Source organism: Molossus molossus, unplaced genomic scaffold (genome assembly GCF_014108415.1).
Source record: "Molossus molossus isolate mMolMol1 unplaced genomic scaffold, mMolMol1.p scaffold_m16_p_1, whole genome shotgun sequence".
Taxonomy (NCBI): Eukaryota; Metazoa; Chordata; class Mammalia; order Chiroptera; family Molossidae; genus Molossus; species Molossus molossus.
In genome coordinates, this window is record NW_023425344.1 from 175,843,535 (window position 1) to 175,860,921 (window position 17,387).

At 37.8% G+C, this 17,387-nt stretch overlaps 1 protein-coding gene across 12 annotated transcripts in view; it reads left to right on the top strand.

The window, feature by feature from the left end:
- The window catches only part of CDIN1 (CDAN1 interacting nuclease 1), a 211,445-nt gene that overhangs the window by 43,843 nt on the left and 150,215 nt on the right, over positions 1 to 17,387 (top strand). For all 12 annotated transcript variants that reach the window (XR_004960155.1, XR_004960157.1, XM_036266778.1 and 9 more), the window contains exons 2-4: positions 9,456 to 9,501; positions 10,390 to 10,454; positions 16,866 to 16,926. Coding sequence is in view for 10 of the 12 variants with exons in the window: in XM_036266778.1 (XP_036122671.1) it covers positions 9,456 to 9,501; positions 10,390 to 10,454; positions 16,866 to 16,926 (172 nt within the window). In the remaining 2 variants the exon portion in view is untranslated. The remainder of the gene's footprint in view (positions 1 to 9,455; positions 9,502 to 10,389; positions 10,455 to 16,865; positions 16,927 to 17,387) is intronic.

Sequence of the window (17,387 nt, forward strand, 5' to 3'; positions counted from 1 at the left end):
TCAAATATAGTTAGATTTCTATAACCTGCTTTTTTTGGTGTGTAAATACTATATTTTTGAAATGTATCTATGTTGATATCTGGTTTATTTTTGCTTTTCAGAACTTATAAACTATTCATGACCAGGCATTTCTCTTAATGGATTTTAAGATAAATTTTCAGTTTCCACCATAAAACTGTATTGTGAGTTTCACTGGATTTTTATTATTATTGATTGACGTATAGAGAATTGACAGTTTTATTTATACTATCTTTCCACCCATGATACTTTATTTGTAAAGATATCTTATTTCTACATTTATTCAGGAACTTTTTATGTTCTTCAGTTGTGTTTTATAATTTTCTTCAAAAGTTTTACACTTTTTTATTAAACATATTTCTAAGTTGTAAGTGAGATCTATTTTCTCACTTACATTGTAAGTGAGATCTATTTTCTATTCCATTTTCTAATTGAATATTACTAACTATTAAGAATTCTATTTATTTATGTTTTATATTTCTTTTATGTCCAGTTACCTTTCTGATATCTCCTATTAGTTTTTATAGTTTGTAGATTTTGTTTTTTTCTATGAAGAAAGCCATCTCATCTACAAATGAGGAGGGTTTTGTTTTCTTCCTTCTTGATTCTCATTTTCAATTTTATTTTGTGTACCAGGATTTCCAGTTTGCTAGAACCATCTAGAATAAAATCAGTTCCATTCTCCTACTATCCAATTATTGCAATAAATTTTCTACAACTACTTATACATACTGGTATCATTGTTCTATATTACATATTTTTGTTATTTCCATCATTACTTCTTCTTTATGATTTAATTAGGGATGTATCTTTTAATTTCAAAAATAAAGGTATTGGGGGAACTAACTTTTCAATTATTGAATTCTAATTTAATTACCCTTTCATCAGATGTAGTCTAGCAAAATCCTGAGCAGAACTTTTGACAGCTTTACAGGGCTAGAGGACAAGGCTTAAAGATTAGGGCCACCTAGCAGGCTCTGTGGACAGGGGGTTGCACATGGGCTTTCTAGTGACGAAGGTTAGGGCTACCAAAGGTGGGAGCTCTTGTAAGTGCCCCAGGCTTTGATGTGAGGTGGGACCCTACAGGACTACACCTGAGGAGTAAATGTGAACTAAAATAAAACAGCTCTACATTACTGTATTTCAGCTTCAAGTTTCCCTCATTGGCCTCCAAAATTAACACTTAAATTGGACCAAACCGATTTTAGACCCCTGGTACTCCAAGAATCAAATCATAAGTCTCTCTGGAAAAAGATAGTATCACTTTAGTTTTTAAATTATTTATAAATCACTTTTTTAAAGTAATATGGCACATAATGAGGGATATACAGTCATAAAAGGAAACATGTCAATGTGAATGAGAACCAGTGAAAACTGCAGAAATAGACTCAAAGGGGCTTAGATATTGGAAGTACTAAGCAAAACTTCTATAATTTGTGTTTATTCAAGATACTAAAAAGAGTTGAAACATTCTGCAGGGAACTTATTTGAAAGAGAAACAAATAGAAAATTTACAAGTGAAAAATACAGTAACTGAAATTGGAGGTATTTAAATCAATGGATGTATTTTACAGCAAATTACACATTACTGAAGAGAGAATTTGTGAACTGGAAGATAGATTAGAAGAAAATACTGAGAATGGAACATAGAATAACAAAAAGGTAGAACATATGAAGAGAGAGTAAGAAACAAAGGACGTAGTAGGGAGGGCTAATTGGAGTTTTAGGACAAGGAAAGAGAGTACTAATGCAATGTTTGAAAAATAATAGTGGAGAATACTCCCCAAAATGATAAACCAGTATCCAGCCACACATTTAAGAAGTCTAATGAATTTTAAGTGGGTTTTACTAAATACCACAGAGCTAAACGTTAAAAAATAAATATAAAAACATCTTAAAACCAGGTAGAGAAATAAGACACAGTATCATTGAAAAGAGCCAGTATTTGACATCACCAACACATCTGCACTGGTGGAATGATTGAAAGAGAGTTATTCCAGATGAAAGAGTAAAGAAAAGAAGAAAGGGCAATGAAATGATCCACGTGTGGGTAAATCAGAATGAACAGAAACTGTATAAAGCATCAGTCTTGTGAATTTTAAGATATATGCAGAATTAAAACAATATTAGTAATATCCTATATATCAGGAAGGGTAACTGTAGGTAGTGTTGTAAAGCTTTTGTATTTTCCAGGTAGCACTTAATCACTGATTAAAAATACATTTTGATAAATTGAGGAGGCAAGTAGTTGGGTAGGAAGAGTGTTAAACTTTCAAGTGGCCAGGGGAAATCATGACAAATAAGTATTAAATTGAGAAGAAGACAAGAAAGGAGAGTAAAGGGATGGAGAGTAGGTAAGACAATTAGCATTTAGTAAGATGATACATTTGAAGCTAAATACATTAACACTTACATTAAATGTATATGATTTAGCTGTAGTAATCAAAACATTGTGGTGTCTGTGTAAAGATAAAACATAAATTAGTGGTCAGCAGATTTGGAAGTTCCCAAATAGACCCTCAGATATTTGGTTTCCTTAAAGGCACTAGGATAGTTCAATGAGCAAATGTTGTGTGGTCAGTTGGATATATGTATGAAAATAATATAAACGAACTGTGGCAAACAGCACAAAATCAATTCAGGATAGATCATAGGCCTGAGTATAAAAGCTAATACTCTTAAGCTTCTAAAAGAAAACCTGTGACAATATCTTTATGACTGTTGGTAAACAAAGATTTTGTAGAAAAGACCACAAGACATACAAAAAGTACCAATAATAAAAATGAATTGATGTGCCCTGGCCAGTTTGGCTCAGCGATTAGAGCATCAGCCCACTGACCAGAGTCCTGGGTTCGATTCCTGCTATAGGCACATACCTCGGTTGCAGTTCGTCCCCAGCTCCGGTTGAGGTTGTGCGGGTGGCAGCCAGTCTATGTGTCTCTCTCACATCGATGTTTCTCTCTCTCTCTTCCTCTCTCCCTCTCACTCTATCTGAAGACAAATGCAAAAATGTCCTTGGGTGAGGATAAACAACAAAAAAAAAGTTGATGTATTGGATTTTATAAAAATTAAAAACTTCTGCCCCGGCCGGTTTGGCTCAGCAATTGGAATGTCAGCTTGCGGACCAGAGTCCCAGGTTCAGTTCCTGCTAGGGGCACATACCAAAAAATAAAAATAAAAATAAAAATTTCTGCACTTCAAAGGGCAATACAAAGAACATGAAAAGGCAAACTGAGAGGAAAGTGTGATGAGATTGTACAGCAATGGGAACTCTCCTTTGGTGTTGCTGGGAGTTTAAAATTGTTATAAACACTTTGAAACCTTGTTTGACAGTATCTACCGCAGTTCGAGAATTGCGTGTCAGATGACCCAGAACTCCATTTCTACATTTGTACCTGTCACAGATGTGCGCACCAAGAGACACATGCAGGACTGTCCACAGCATCATCACTGTCATTAGCAAAAGACTGGAAGCAGGTCAAAGGTTCGTCAGCAATAGGATGGATAAATGTGGCCTATACTCATACAATGGTATACCATATGGCAATGAAAATGAATTAACTGCACTTAAATTACCATGGGTGACTCTCAGAAACGGTGTTGAGTGAAAGAAACCAAATACAAAAGAGCGCACACTGTGTAGTTCCATTAACAAGAGCTTTACAAACAGGCAAAGCTAATCTACAGAAGTCAGGGATACACAGTGGGGTGGTAAAACCAGAAGGAAAAGCAAGAAAGCAGTTAACATGAAGATCAGGTTCACTAGTGAGAGGGAAGGGTGGTGATCTGACAGAGCTTCCTGGCAGTGCCAGCAGTTCTCTTTGCTGACCGAAGTGGTGACATGGTCTTGTTTTCCTATATATTTGTTTGGCTATACATTTGTCCCTTTTTTTTTTTTTTTTATCCTCACCCGAGGACATTTTTCCATTTTTTGTTCAGATAGAGTTGGGGGGAGAGAGAGAGAGAAACATCGACGTGAAAGGGACACATCGAGTGGCTGCCACCCGCACAACCAACCAGGGCCGGGGACAAACTGCAACTGAGGTACGTGCCCTTAGCGGGAACTGAACCCGGGTCTCTCTGGACCGCGGGCCAACGCTTAACCACTGAGCAAAACCGGCCAGAGCTGTTTCATTTTTTAATAATGTGAAGACATTGTATTTTTCACAATAAAAATAATTTAAAAAGAGTAATATGTAATGGTATGGATACATATTAATATTTTATATAATAAAGACATGGTACACTTGCAATTTAAAAAATGTATGTTTGTCTATAGACACATTTACAGAGTCCTCACACACAGCAGACATGGAGTAAAGACAAAGGAAGAAGATATACCAGAAGGCTAACAGTACACATCTCTGGATTTTGTGCAGCATATGTACTATTTTATAATTAGGCAACTATTACATATTCTAGAATAAAATTAACACCTATGGAGAGTATTGTCGTCTGTAGAGAATATTGATATGGTGTATATATGTGTTGTTCAGAGAAGGATTAAAGCTGCTTTGTAGCCCTGGCCGGTTTGGCTCAGCGGATGGAGTGTCGGCCTGCGGACCAGAGAGTCCTGGGTTCGGTTCTTGCTAGGGGTATGTGCCAAAAAATAAAAATAAAAAAATAAGGTGCTTCATATGCAGTAAATAGCATTTGAGCAAAAGACACATGGGCAGTCACAGAGACACTTCAGACAAATGTATAGTTGTTAACAAAATATTCCTTAGCTGCGGGGAGGATCATGAAGTTACCCAACAGTTTTTAATCCTCAACTGTTTCCTGTAGACAGTCGTTCCTTTACTTTTCAACATTCTAAAAAAGAACAGCATTTTTATGTAGTTAAGTAAAGGAAAACTGTAATTTGATTTTTTTGAAAAGGGATTATTGTCTAAGACCATGGAATCTGATTAAAATGCCAGACCTCCTGTGGCTTCCATTTTCTATCAAAACCCTAGCGATGCTCACCTTTCAGGGTGTTTGGAGGGTAATGTAACAGGCAGTGCTTGCAGGGGTGTTGGTACGTGCACATGACGTGCGGAACCGATTTCTGGGAACTATTAGCACAGCAAATTAGCATTGGGGTTAAGTGTTTGGGTTTTGGAATTGGATATGGATTTTGATTTCTAGCTATACTGCTAATCCTCGCTCTTTAATTGTGTATTCTACTTAACAGTTGTTCTTTCATTTCTCCATCTTCAAAGTAAGAACAATAATAGTACCTACCTTAGAGGGTTGTTGAGGGTAAAATAAAGAGCTTCAGTATATCAAGCTTGGCTCTTCTTGTAAAGCTGTTTTGCATGTGATTTAAGTTTATCAGCAAAATTAATGAAGTGCCTAGGACAGTAACTACTTTTTTTCTATGTAGAACATAAATATAACTCTTAAGAATTTGGGGGGATAGTTGATTACTGCTAAACTTAATGCTGTCATCCATATGATCATTTATGGGAGCATTTGCTATGATTAGGCATAAATTATAGTCTGAATCCTTGATTTGAAGTTAGAAATTAGAAAGAAGAAATGGGAGAGGGGGCGGTACAATGGATAAAATGTTCTCTCTTTCCTGAATTCAGTTGAACTATTTTTCCTTTTTTCTCCACAGTAATCCCCCAGATTCTTCCCCCTGTGCATTGTACGTTCCTGAAAGAAAAAAAAATGTAGTTAGTGGGACTGTACCCAGTCTTGCTCTTTTATTGTATTCCATTTTGATTTTGAGAGGAAAAAGGCTCTGTGTTTCAAATCTGCGTGTAGGTGTGTATATGAAGGAGGGTAGATGTATCTCTTTCATAGAAAGCCTTCCTTGACTAGTACTCCAAATCAGCAATCACACAGAGCCAGTGTTCCTTTGAATTCTTTCCCAGATTTAGAGAGGTTGTTTATGCCTTGTAATTGTGAGATCCGGAGCCTAATGCTTTGTAGGAGTCTCCTGCCTTATCTCCCTTTAATTGGTTAACTGCTCTCTGAGTGCCAGAAATAATACTTGTTTTGCTCATGTAATTTTGAGCCCACTAGAATGTAGACATGTATGCTTCCTAGATTCTGTAGCAAAAAGAGCTTAAAATTAAATAACGGTTTTACTTCTTTATGGTTCTTTTCAGAAGTTTGGCACTTGGGAAGAGGAAGGACATAAAATATGCAGTATCTTTTCCCTTAAGATTTTACTTGTTTTAAGTCTCCACCCGGGAGCATGAGGACTTGCCTTTCATATGAATGTTGCAACTAAGTGTGTGCTGAGCTCTGCTCCTCGTCTGTGCTGTATCCGTCCAACCCTCATTTTCTCTAGTATTTTTCAGGTCACTGAGTGTCTCAGCTGGATGGTTTTGGGGACATGTTTAGTGAAATATTATATGGGGAATTGAGTTTTTGCCTGTTTTGACATACCTCGCATCTGAAATGCTGTGAATGCAATATAAAATGAGGATGAATGGTATACCGTCAGTGTTTAACATCGGTATGGAAAAATCACACACACACCAATTTATGATCTCTGGGCGCATCAGTGTACTGTCACAGTGATGGAACAGTTTTAAGGAAGTCAAATACAGTAGCTGCCAGCTAAGAAGAGATTTAGAAAGTGTAAAAATGGACAACCCTTTTATGTATTACATCCTGTACACATGCCATCTGGATGGAGCACCTCCTTACCAGGGCACATAGAAACCTGGGCAGTTTTATTTCTTTGTTTTTTAGGGTTAAAAAAAAAAGTATTATTTCTCCAAAGACGTATGGAGTCTGGTCAGTTCAATTTGTGGTCTCTTGAGCAGTTCAACAGTGTCCTTCCTCAAGGACTTGGGTTCTTTCCATTTTCTGTCGCACTGTCCTCAGTGTGTAGGCTTTGTCCTCATGTTTCTTTCCTCATTGCTGCAATATGGCTGCTGCTGCTCCATAGAGACATTTGTCATAGGGCTTGGGCAAGGTTTTACATGGCCATTCTAGGGGTCCTCCCAATTGCTCCTTTCTCAGACATGGGGAGGAATGTAATTTGGGAGGTTAACATGGGGGGAAAAAACCATGAAACTGATTTTTGAAGAGGTTTTAATGCAATATTGGACATTTGTGTAAATTGACTGTATTTTTGAATATGGAAATTTGTATGCTAAGTGACAGATATATGTTCCAAAGCCAGTGGGGTCTTGAAATATGTGAGATTTCAGGGTATGATTTACTTCACCGGAGACCTAAAAACTATATGAATACTTAACAGTGTTCTAATGGGGGTGGGGTGGTTATATGTTGAAAGTTTCTTCTAGGTCAATTTCTGTCCACCTCATTTAATTTTTTATTTTGATGCCATAGTTTACAATAACCATGACCTTAGGACATTATAGATACTTATTGAACACTGCTGATTGGTATTTAAGGCCCACCTTCTCAGAATTAACATGTTGGAAGAAAGAAGCAAAAAATATACACTGGACTCAAGGTCTTCGTTGCACCTTAGCTGGACAGTTAAAACTACTTTCCTGCTCCTTGCATTCTGTAGCTGAGCGCACACAAACAGAGTAGGCTGGCGGACAGCTGGCAGAGGCCGTTTAGTTCTCTGCAGCTCGTCCAGTCCACCAGGCCTAAAGCGTGTTGGGCCCAGGTCTGACTTTCTGTTGTTATCACATCAAGTAACTCATTTGCTCATTTTAGGTCTAGCCAGTTTCACTCCCTGTGCAAGTTGAAACCTTCTCTCTTAATCCTCTTGGCCACTGAGAGAACGGGTTGCTCCATAGTCTGTGTCCACAGTTTTAGTTGAATTCTAAGCAGTTTAAAGACATTTTCCTGACTAAAGACATTATCTCATCTAGCCTTACTATTCTGGCATCTACAGTTACAGCTGTTTATTTTTTATTTTTAGTCACAGTTTAGTTTCCTCCTCTCTTGTCATTGGTCCCCAACTTGACCACATTAGGCACATTTTTCCAGTCGTATTTTTTGATACATTAAGATGGATATTTTATCTACCATAAATATTTATATTAACATATATATTTTGCTTTACACCAAGGAGGGGTTCCAGTCATTGCACAAATATATCTAATGTATTGACTTATTCAGTGGTTTACAAAGATTTGGGCTTAATTTTGCCTTTTTTTTTTTTTAGAAGAAGGTTGTCAGCAACCCTACTAGGTAGGGTATGTGATTTGCATGTAAAATGCAGGAAAGCCAGGCATAATAAGATTTTATATATAAAATGGGCTCTTTCAAAGGTGGTTTCCATTTTTAAAGGGAAATTGAAAAAATTGGACTATAATGAATTTGTAATTGTATTCACTAATTTCTCAGTACTTTTGAGTTATTGAAACCATCCTTCAGTAATTACCAGTTTTCCTCAGTAAACATTTATGTGGGTTTTTTTTTTCTTAACCTGCTTTTTGTAATCTGATAAGAGTGGAAAGGGGTTAGAAGCCACATCTATGAAGGAATGCAGAAAATGATAAAAATGAGACTGAATAAAGAAACATGCTGTCATTGTTTTTATTTTGCACTCCCCAAATCACCTATGATGAGCTCAAGAGGTTTCATTCTTGAATAGAAAAATAATTAATTATTCATAGTGCTCCGTTGTACTGTAAAAGTCAAATTATTAACACTGTAATTTGTTCAGATAGCATTTAGTAGGAAATTATATGAGAGATAATTAATTGTTTTCAAGATACGATAAGGTAGATATATCTACAGAGGGCAATCAAAAAGAGTAGCAACAGGGCACTGATTGCCTTTTAGAGATAAAAAAATATCCTGTTCCATTTTTAAATTGTCACAGTTGTGGGAGAAGAATTCCCACTTGGGAAGAATGTTTTCAGGTGGCTTCTTTGGCGGGTGTCTGGCATTTTGTGGCGTCAGAGGGAGAAGGGGAATGGCAGCCCTTGGCAATGACTGGCTTCCAGGTCCTCGGCTTCCAGCTGTGGAGGCGCCTGTTTTCAAAGCACACCCGCATCAGTGGGAACGTCCCAGTGGCCTCTGCTCTCTCTAGTGAAGACCAAAGTTTTGATTTCCCCTGAATCTGAGATAGCAACAGAAGAGGATACCTGTCTGCTAACAAAATAAATTTCAGAACGTTTCCATTGAATGCACCGCCCCTTTTTATTGTCTCTGAGGCTTAACTCTCTCATTTAGTAATGGAAAATAAACCTTACCTGCTTTTGGTCCCTTTTCACATCACTGCGTGCTACAGATTTGATTTACAGTCATTCTAAAGTTTACAGAAGTATCCACATCACAGGGTACTTGGCTTTGAGACCATCCACATTTTCCCCTTTCCCTTTCTCCCCTTGACCTAGCAGCAGGAAGCCTTTGTCTGAGGTGTTCATCTGGAACAACTTTTCCACACTTGTTTTCATGTTCTGTTAGATTACAGGGCAGCAGGCCTACCTTTGAAGCTCCTTTCTCTTTTGTTTCTTTGCGGTGCACTCCAGTAATTAACTTTGTCCTTCTTTTATTTGTTCCAGTCAATCGCAGGCCACTCTGCTGAGCATCTTCTCCCAGGAGTACCAGGTTAGAAGTTTTCTCCTTTGTGAGGGCTGACAGGTGCCTAATTGAATGATGAATGTCCCTTTATTTCTTTGTAATTGAACTGCCAGCTCTCTGATTGGGTTGGAGGATGTTCTCCTTTCCACATCAAGCACCGCCTGCGTCTCAGTGGAGGCCTGCCAAGCCTACCCATCCATCTGTCTAATAACATCTAGCCTTTGCTTATTTGGTGGACCTGTAATAAATTATGCTAAACCATTATTATTCTGACAATAATAATTTCCCTGTGTTGCGTGGTTCCATGTGCTAAATGTTTGCTGACTTGCACTGTCAGTGCCGCTTTCCATTGCTGACAGAGATGATGATAAATGACCATTGCTGGAGTGGCAGAAGGCAAGAGAGGCAGAAAATGGAGTCATTTATCATGAGATGACAGGTGTCAGTCAAGTGGCAAGTCTCGATGGAATTACTTTTTGTAGTTTTCAAATAAGTTGTTTTTAAGCAATGTTCGTCCTGGTTAAAAATGGCAATTGGATTGTAAAACCAGAGTGCAGAGGACTTAGATGGAATTGAATTGAGGGGAAATTAATACAAAGGTTTTCGAGGGAACAAGTTTTTCTCTGCCCTCTGCCACCCTAAGCAAACTTATTTAGATTCAATTACTCTGACCCTGTTGGCTTTTACATACATACTGTACCTTTTGGTGCAGTCTGAAGACATCCCAGCCAAGCAATGGAGATTAAAATGCATAGGTTCATGGTGTAGAAGGAAAAAAGACCTGCCACCACCACAACCCCCAGACTGTTCCTCAGTTTGCCCTGTGTGCTAGACAGTGGGCTGTAGAAATGTGCCAGTTTTGTACTTGACCCTCATCTGTGACACAGCATAAAGATCTTTTCTGTTTTGTTTCAGAAACATATTAAAAGAACACACGCCAAGCATCATACTTCAGAAGCGATTGAAAGTTATTACCAGAGGTATGACCTGCCTGCCCCACTAGAGGGTATCATAATACCTATTAATTGTAATAATAATTATGAATAAATTAGATTGCTAAATTAATTTTCTGTATACCATTTGAAGGCATTTTGTTTTGAGTCTGTTATTTAAGACTTCAAATATGTTTTTGAGTGATTTGTTTTGTAGATTTAAAGAATGTGGTGAGACTGTCTTGATTAAGAGTGTGCATACCATACTATGTAGGAAATCATTACGATATTATAAAATCTCAATTGACTACTGGAAACTTATTATAAGTGCATGTCTTATTATATGTTCATATATACATACATACATCTACATGTTTGTCTGAAAGTTCTCAAACCAATTTTCATTTCTTTAGATCTGAAAGTTGAAAGATATATTAGAAAATAAGATTGAATTTTGGTGCAGTTGTATTTTGTAGCATGGGTATTGGGTTAGCAATTCTAGGGGTGGAAAAAGACATACACCAAGTAAGAGCATATGAAGATATATAATAATGTATGATTGACACATTTTAAAAGGGGTTTTGTAATTTAAAAAGAAAATCTTGGCCCTGCCAGTGTGGCTCAGTGAACTGAGCATCATCTGATGGACTGAGAGGTCCCGGTTCTATTCCCTGTCAGGGCACATGCCTGGGTTTTGGGCTTGATCCCTAGTAGGGGGTGTGCAGGAGGCAGCCGATTGATGTTTCTCTCTCACATTGATGTTTCTATGTCTCTCTCTCCCTTCCTCTCTCTCTAAAAACTCAATAAAAACATATTGAAAAAACAAAGAATGAAAATCTTGGCTATTAAATCAACATCATAGTTTCCATGGGATACTTAATTTCAGCTTAATTTATTATAAATAGTTTTCACACTCTAAAACAAACAGAATATTTTAAACAGCTCTTTTAAAAAAATTGTACTGGCTTTGTAATATGACTGAATAATTTATAATGGTAAATGATAATGGTTTTCATTAGAAATTGTTGGTTTCTTAAATATTTTAAGGGCATATTGGAAAGGAAAACTGTTTGAAATATGCTCTTAAATTATTGTACTTAAGATTGACAGATCAACCTTTCTGTGGAGAGTGACACTACTAATTTTAGATGAATGATTTTTACGCATGAAAATTTTATGAATGAAATTACTATATAGAGAAAATACTGGTATCATGCTTTTGTAAGGTCATCTTTTAAGGATCAAGAATTGTTTATTGAAAGGAAAAATTATTGAAGTTAGAATTTCTAAAAATTACACACTATGCTGTATATGAGAAAGGATTCATTCAGTTTTCAGTAATAGTGTCTGTTAAAGATACGTGCACACGCGTGCGTGCACACACACACACACACACACAACTGTTGTGTCTAGGAGAATGTGAAGTTTGAATTGGTTTATTCAAAGTCATACTCTCCTTAGTGAAAATAACATATAAGTTGAAGCCATAACCTAAATCATACACATGAAATTAGGAATGACTCATGAAGTGCTGTGAAGCCAACAACTGCTTTGGCCTTCAGACCCTCCAAGGAAAGACTGGAAAGTTCTTTACCTGTCAGAGATACATCCTTGTTTGTAAAAATAGCAGTCTTTGGCCACCACTGAAAGTATGGTTCTATGTCCAGATTTTAAAGCGTTGTTAACTGAAGTGAAGGAAAATGGAGCATTTCCCAGGAATTTGGAGACCCCCCCCCCCCCATGAGGCTGTGGGTCTGCCCGCTGATAATCAGTTTTCTCATTGTAAAAAGGAAGTTTCAGTAGACGATTTCCAAGATCTCTAAGTGCTGCCTTTTAAAATCTTAGTTTCATTAAGAAGTTTATTGAATTATTAAAGTACGAACATACTTTATTGGATTATGTGTGTAGTTTAGACCAGAAATAGAAATCTTTCCTTTTTGTATGGTTACTCAAAGAATTGTTGAGTTGGTGATAATGAGAATACAGAAATATATTTGTATTTCTCTACATTTATTGAAATGCGAGAGTCTCGATTACTTCAAGGAGCCATGAAATCCGAAATAAAGATGTGAAGTCAGGCTGTGGTGGACAGACCAGGAGGAGAGCAGTGTGATGAGTCTCTCACTTTCCCATGCTGCTTACAGGCCTCTGGTTTTAAACATGCAGGTTGAATGTCCCTGTGTTCTCTATGGTAAATTGGCCTTGAAAGGTTTTTGTTTTCCAACTGGTCAGAAGAAAGGCAAATTGTACTGTATCAACACATAGTTTAGAAGTTTGACGATGTTACTGATTTCTTTACATTTTTTGCTTTTGCAAAAGCCATATTCACTTATTGTGAAAATAAGGCACATTTTTGATGGTTTCAAAAGGAATGAATGATAGCCCGTACTTGTGGTACCCAGAGATAACCGCTTTGGTATTTTTCATTCTAGTCTTTTGTCAATCCATTTTTATATAAATGAGGTCATACTATATATGCAATTGTGAATCCTGAATTTTATATTTGGAAAATGTATATGACATAATATTATTTTGTAGAAAGCTTTTTGTAGACATTTTATTGATTGCATTACTTCATCATATAAAAGTGTCATAATTTACCGAATTATCCTCTGTTGACCATACATGTTTCCAAGGCTCTCATTTTATAAATAATGCTATGATAAACATTTCGATGCATAAGTCTTTGCATTTTGGATTAGGTTCTCAATATTTCTATATGTGTGATTACTGCTACAAACATTTAGCATTTAAAGACTTTATTCTGTGTTGCCACATTACTCTCTAGAAAGGTTGCAGTGGTTTTTGTAGTAGCAATTTTCGAGAATTCCTGAGTCTTTGTATTCTTGCTAGCAGTGAGATGATCTCAATTCAGAATTCAAAGTCTGTATTTAAAGCCATATAACTGAAATGTGATTCCATCATGGTTCACTGAAACTTTACAGCATACCAGTATCATTAGAAAATGTTTTCTCAAACTTGAATTATTGAGGAAATTTCTTCAGTTCTTTGTGTTATGTATGTCTAGTCACGGCTTGTTTATTTTGAAAACAATTCTATTCTTTCCCACTGTACTAATGGCATTCTATTTCTAAATGGGAAACATGCTTGATAAAATGTGTGTGCACACACAGACACACTCACAAATTGGTCAGATTTTCAAGTCCCCATCAATAGCAAAGTTTAGAAATATTATCTCTCATCTCCTCCCTACTCCCAACACACACCGTCTATTAGCTTTATTTATTTCATTGAATTGGTAGGTTTTCTAAGTTTTGCCATTAGAGTTATGAAAATTTTAAAGGCAACCTAGCTTTGCCTTATCTTTAAGATCTTACATAGTGTTTTAATTCTAGATGCAAATATATCTTTCACACTCAAAAAACATAAAATGGACCTTCTCTGAAGTTCTTTTCAGAATGGTCTCACCCACAAGACACATATGTGTTAGACTTCCTGTGGAAAAGCTAGAGGGTAAATATATCTTCTGTGCAAAGTAGTTTTTATTTGCAAATAGGCATTAGGAAGATAGCCCAGGTCACCTGAATACTGTAGGGTTCAGGATCACATCCTTATGTTCCCACTTGCAATTTGGATCTTTGCTAAGGATCTGTTTGTTGGATGGAGGTTCAACATTCATCTGTGTAGCCCCACCCAAGGGAGCTTCCATTCTAGTTGGAGAGAGAAAGAAACTGTGTGCAAAGCCTGTGCTATAAGTTTGCATAGGATGCTTTGAGGGTGAAGGGAAGGGTGGCATAAGAATATCTGATTATGTCCTTACTGAATATCATCTGTAATTAGCGTGCCTCTTTGATCATATATCAAAATTATGCATATACCTGAACTGTCACTTTATGTGGGGGACAATTAAAGTTCTCAGAAAGGACAAATACAACTTCAGATTAGTTTTACCTCTTTTCCTTAGCACTTTCTGAAGTGTTATAGGATATAGTGGGGAAACAGATTTGGGAGTAAATACATTCAGAAGCAATTCTACCTTTTCAACGTTGGAAGGCTCCTCAGTAGACCTTGGTTGATCAGGATTCCATTTCAAAACTTTACTGGTTGCCAGTTAAGAGAGCCCGGATGGGTTTCATCAATTCCTTGGGGTTTGGTTTCTCACATGACCAACTGGGAAGCTTTGTCAAGCTCCTAATTAGGACTTTCCACTGTATACTTCAAATATTATAAAGACCGTATAGATAGAGTTATTATTGTTTGACCATCTCCTGTTACTTTAAACATAATAGAAATCTTTCATTGGTCATGACCAAGATAATGATCAATGCAATGTTTACATAAAACCATGTAATTTGGACGCAAAACAACAATTCTCTAGCAGAGGCCATGGTCTGGGGTCCAGCTACTCTCTCGTTATTTCCAGTCTGCTCTCACAAGCTCTGCCCTGGTCACCCTTGACCCTTTGCTGGTCCTGGACGCCCAGCACATTCCCGACACTGGCACCCACTGTTCTCCGGCTGGCCTGCTCTTCCTCCCCTGGCTTTCCCCTTTCTTCTGCGGGCCTCCACTCGGTGCTACTTCCCTAGAGGTGGGCTTCCGACCAGCCCACCTAAGCTTGCATTTTATTGTACGTACATCTTTATATTATGTGTTTATTTCTGCCTTTGCAGGGTCTCTCTCCACTGTAATGTGATCTCTGGGAGGGCAGGAGCCATGGAAGTTCTGTGCCCTGCTGTTGCTTCAGAACCTGGACTAGGCCTAGCACACGTCAGTCAGCTAGCTCTCTCTCCGTATCTGTGGGTGAATGAATGTTGAGTAGAAAGGTATAAAGATATCCTAGTATCAGTGTGGGCGTAACGACTCTGACCCAGAATCTGAACCCTTAATGCATGTGCGCTTTTGGTGGTTACAGACAGACGATGAGCTGGTCTTACTCGACTGAACTGATTGGTCATTCCTTGCGCACACCTGTCAGTGCAGTGGGAGGTTCCTAGCTGACCTATTTCCCAGGGACCATTCTCTAAACCATAGTTGCCTCCCCCCATCCCAACCCCATTCCCTTGATTCTGAAAGTACTTCTTTCCCACTTACATTCCAAAAAAATTTATTCAAAAGTGGTTCCAGTATGGAGAAAATAGACTTGTTAAAATTGCTTTGGAGTGTTAATGATCCTGACACACTCCCCACCTTGAATAAAATGCTTTATTTCCACTCAATTTATAGGAAAATCATACATCTTCATAAGCATACTTGTGAAATAATATAATTTAATATCTGCCTCTAGCATTTTTTTGGTAAGACCTCTTCTGTTGACTTTGATTTTTTACTATCAAACAAATATTGTTAATTTATTCATTCAAACAGTATACTACAGAGAAAATATCCACATTTAATTGTATTTTATTGCCCAATATGGCTTTAAAATTATTTAATTTATAAAAGAAAATACATGTGTATAATATAATCATTTATTAAAGAAAAAATCGATATGTATAATGTAACGACCTATGATAAGCTAAGAATCGTGCTAGGCCTGTCCTCCCCTGGGGCTTTCGGCCTCACCACGGGCACGGGCTTGAGGCGGACAGGAACCACGCAGATACAGTATGCTACGTTAGATGACGGGGCGGTGCACAAGGTGCGCTTCGATGTACGTGAGGGACACTTAACTTACTTTGGTTTGTGGTGGTGACACATAGAAATAATCATGAGTTCTCCAGGCGAAGGTCGGAGAGGGGAACAGTGACTAGAAAGGAGGCTGACCAAATAGGCACCAGACTTGGAAGAACCTTACAACAGCTTAAGTGGTTATGATTTAATTCTGAGATTTAATGTGGGGCCTTTGGAGTGCTTTGAGGAGAAGGATACATTCATATTTTTGCTTTAAAAAAATCACTTTGGCTTTCATGTGTCGGATGGATTTGGGGACTTTTAGTTTTCTCTTTTGTCGAGGGGGTGGTAAGGGGTGAGGAGAGCTGGAGGGTATGAAAGACCCGCAGGGCCGGTCGATGACGGCTGTAGTGCCTGTTAAAGGGGTACTGACCCACTGATGACAATCTGCGCCACTGCTTTTTTAATAAAGTGTCGACCAGTCCTATGAAACAAAAGTAAATAAGGCATATGGGTTTGTGGATGCTTTTCTCAAATCCTCAGTGAACTTATATCCTCTCCATGAGAAGGTTGTGGTGTGGATAAAGCCAGGATGACAGGGATCGCTTTTGAAATCACCTCTGTGTGCACTTGACTTGGTGGGAAGTGAAAACAGGGAGGCTGGTGTGCTCATGTCTCCTGCCCCCAACGTCCACTCGTTGCCAGTGGTTTGGAGGTAAGTCGTTTTGTTATGTTTTCCCTTCAATGCCTGCCTGTGACAGTAGCACACTTTAACTAGAGTTGAGTGTGGCGTGTGCCCAGGAGAAACGTGTGCACACAGGGGCTGCTGACAAGTCTATGCTGGCCTCCTCTTGTCACTGCATCACCACTTGGCTTTGTCTTGTCTAGGTACCTGGATGGAGTGGGGAGAAATGGAGCAGCCCCGGTGCTCCTGGAACTGGCCAATGAGGTAATGTTATCGTTATTATTTCATTTAAACCTGCATGAAACCTAAGGGGCCTATCTAGAGTAGCTTTGCTTAGAATTATAATTAACCTTTGGGAAGAAAAAAGATTTTCAGGTGCATTCGACATGTAAATGGCTCCCTAGTCTGTTTGTAGTTTTAACAATTGGACAATGAACTTCATATACTGATACATCAATGAACATAATCAGTCTGCTTCTTTTGAGGAAAATGTGTAAACAACTTCTTGGTTTCTTATTTTGTGGGAAATTTCAACCAAACAGCTCAGTACATGTTCTTCTTTGGATGTGTTGTCTTAATTTAGTGTGAGAAATACCTGTGTCAAGTAAAGAGATGTATGCCAAGAAAGTCTATGCTAACAATTTTAAAAATGAAGAGAGGAGCTGTGTAATTAAAGATGTAACATTTACTTGATTTATTTATTTTTGTTAGCAAACTTTTATTAT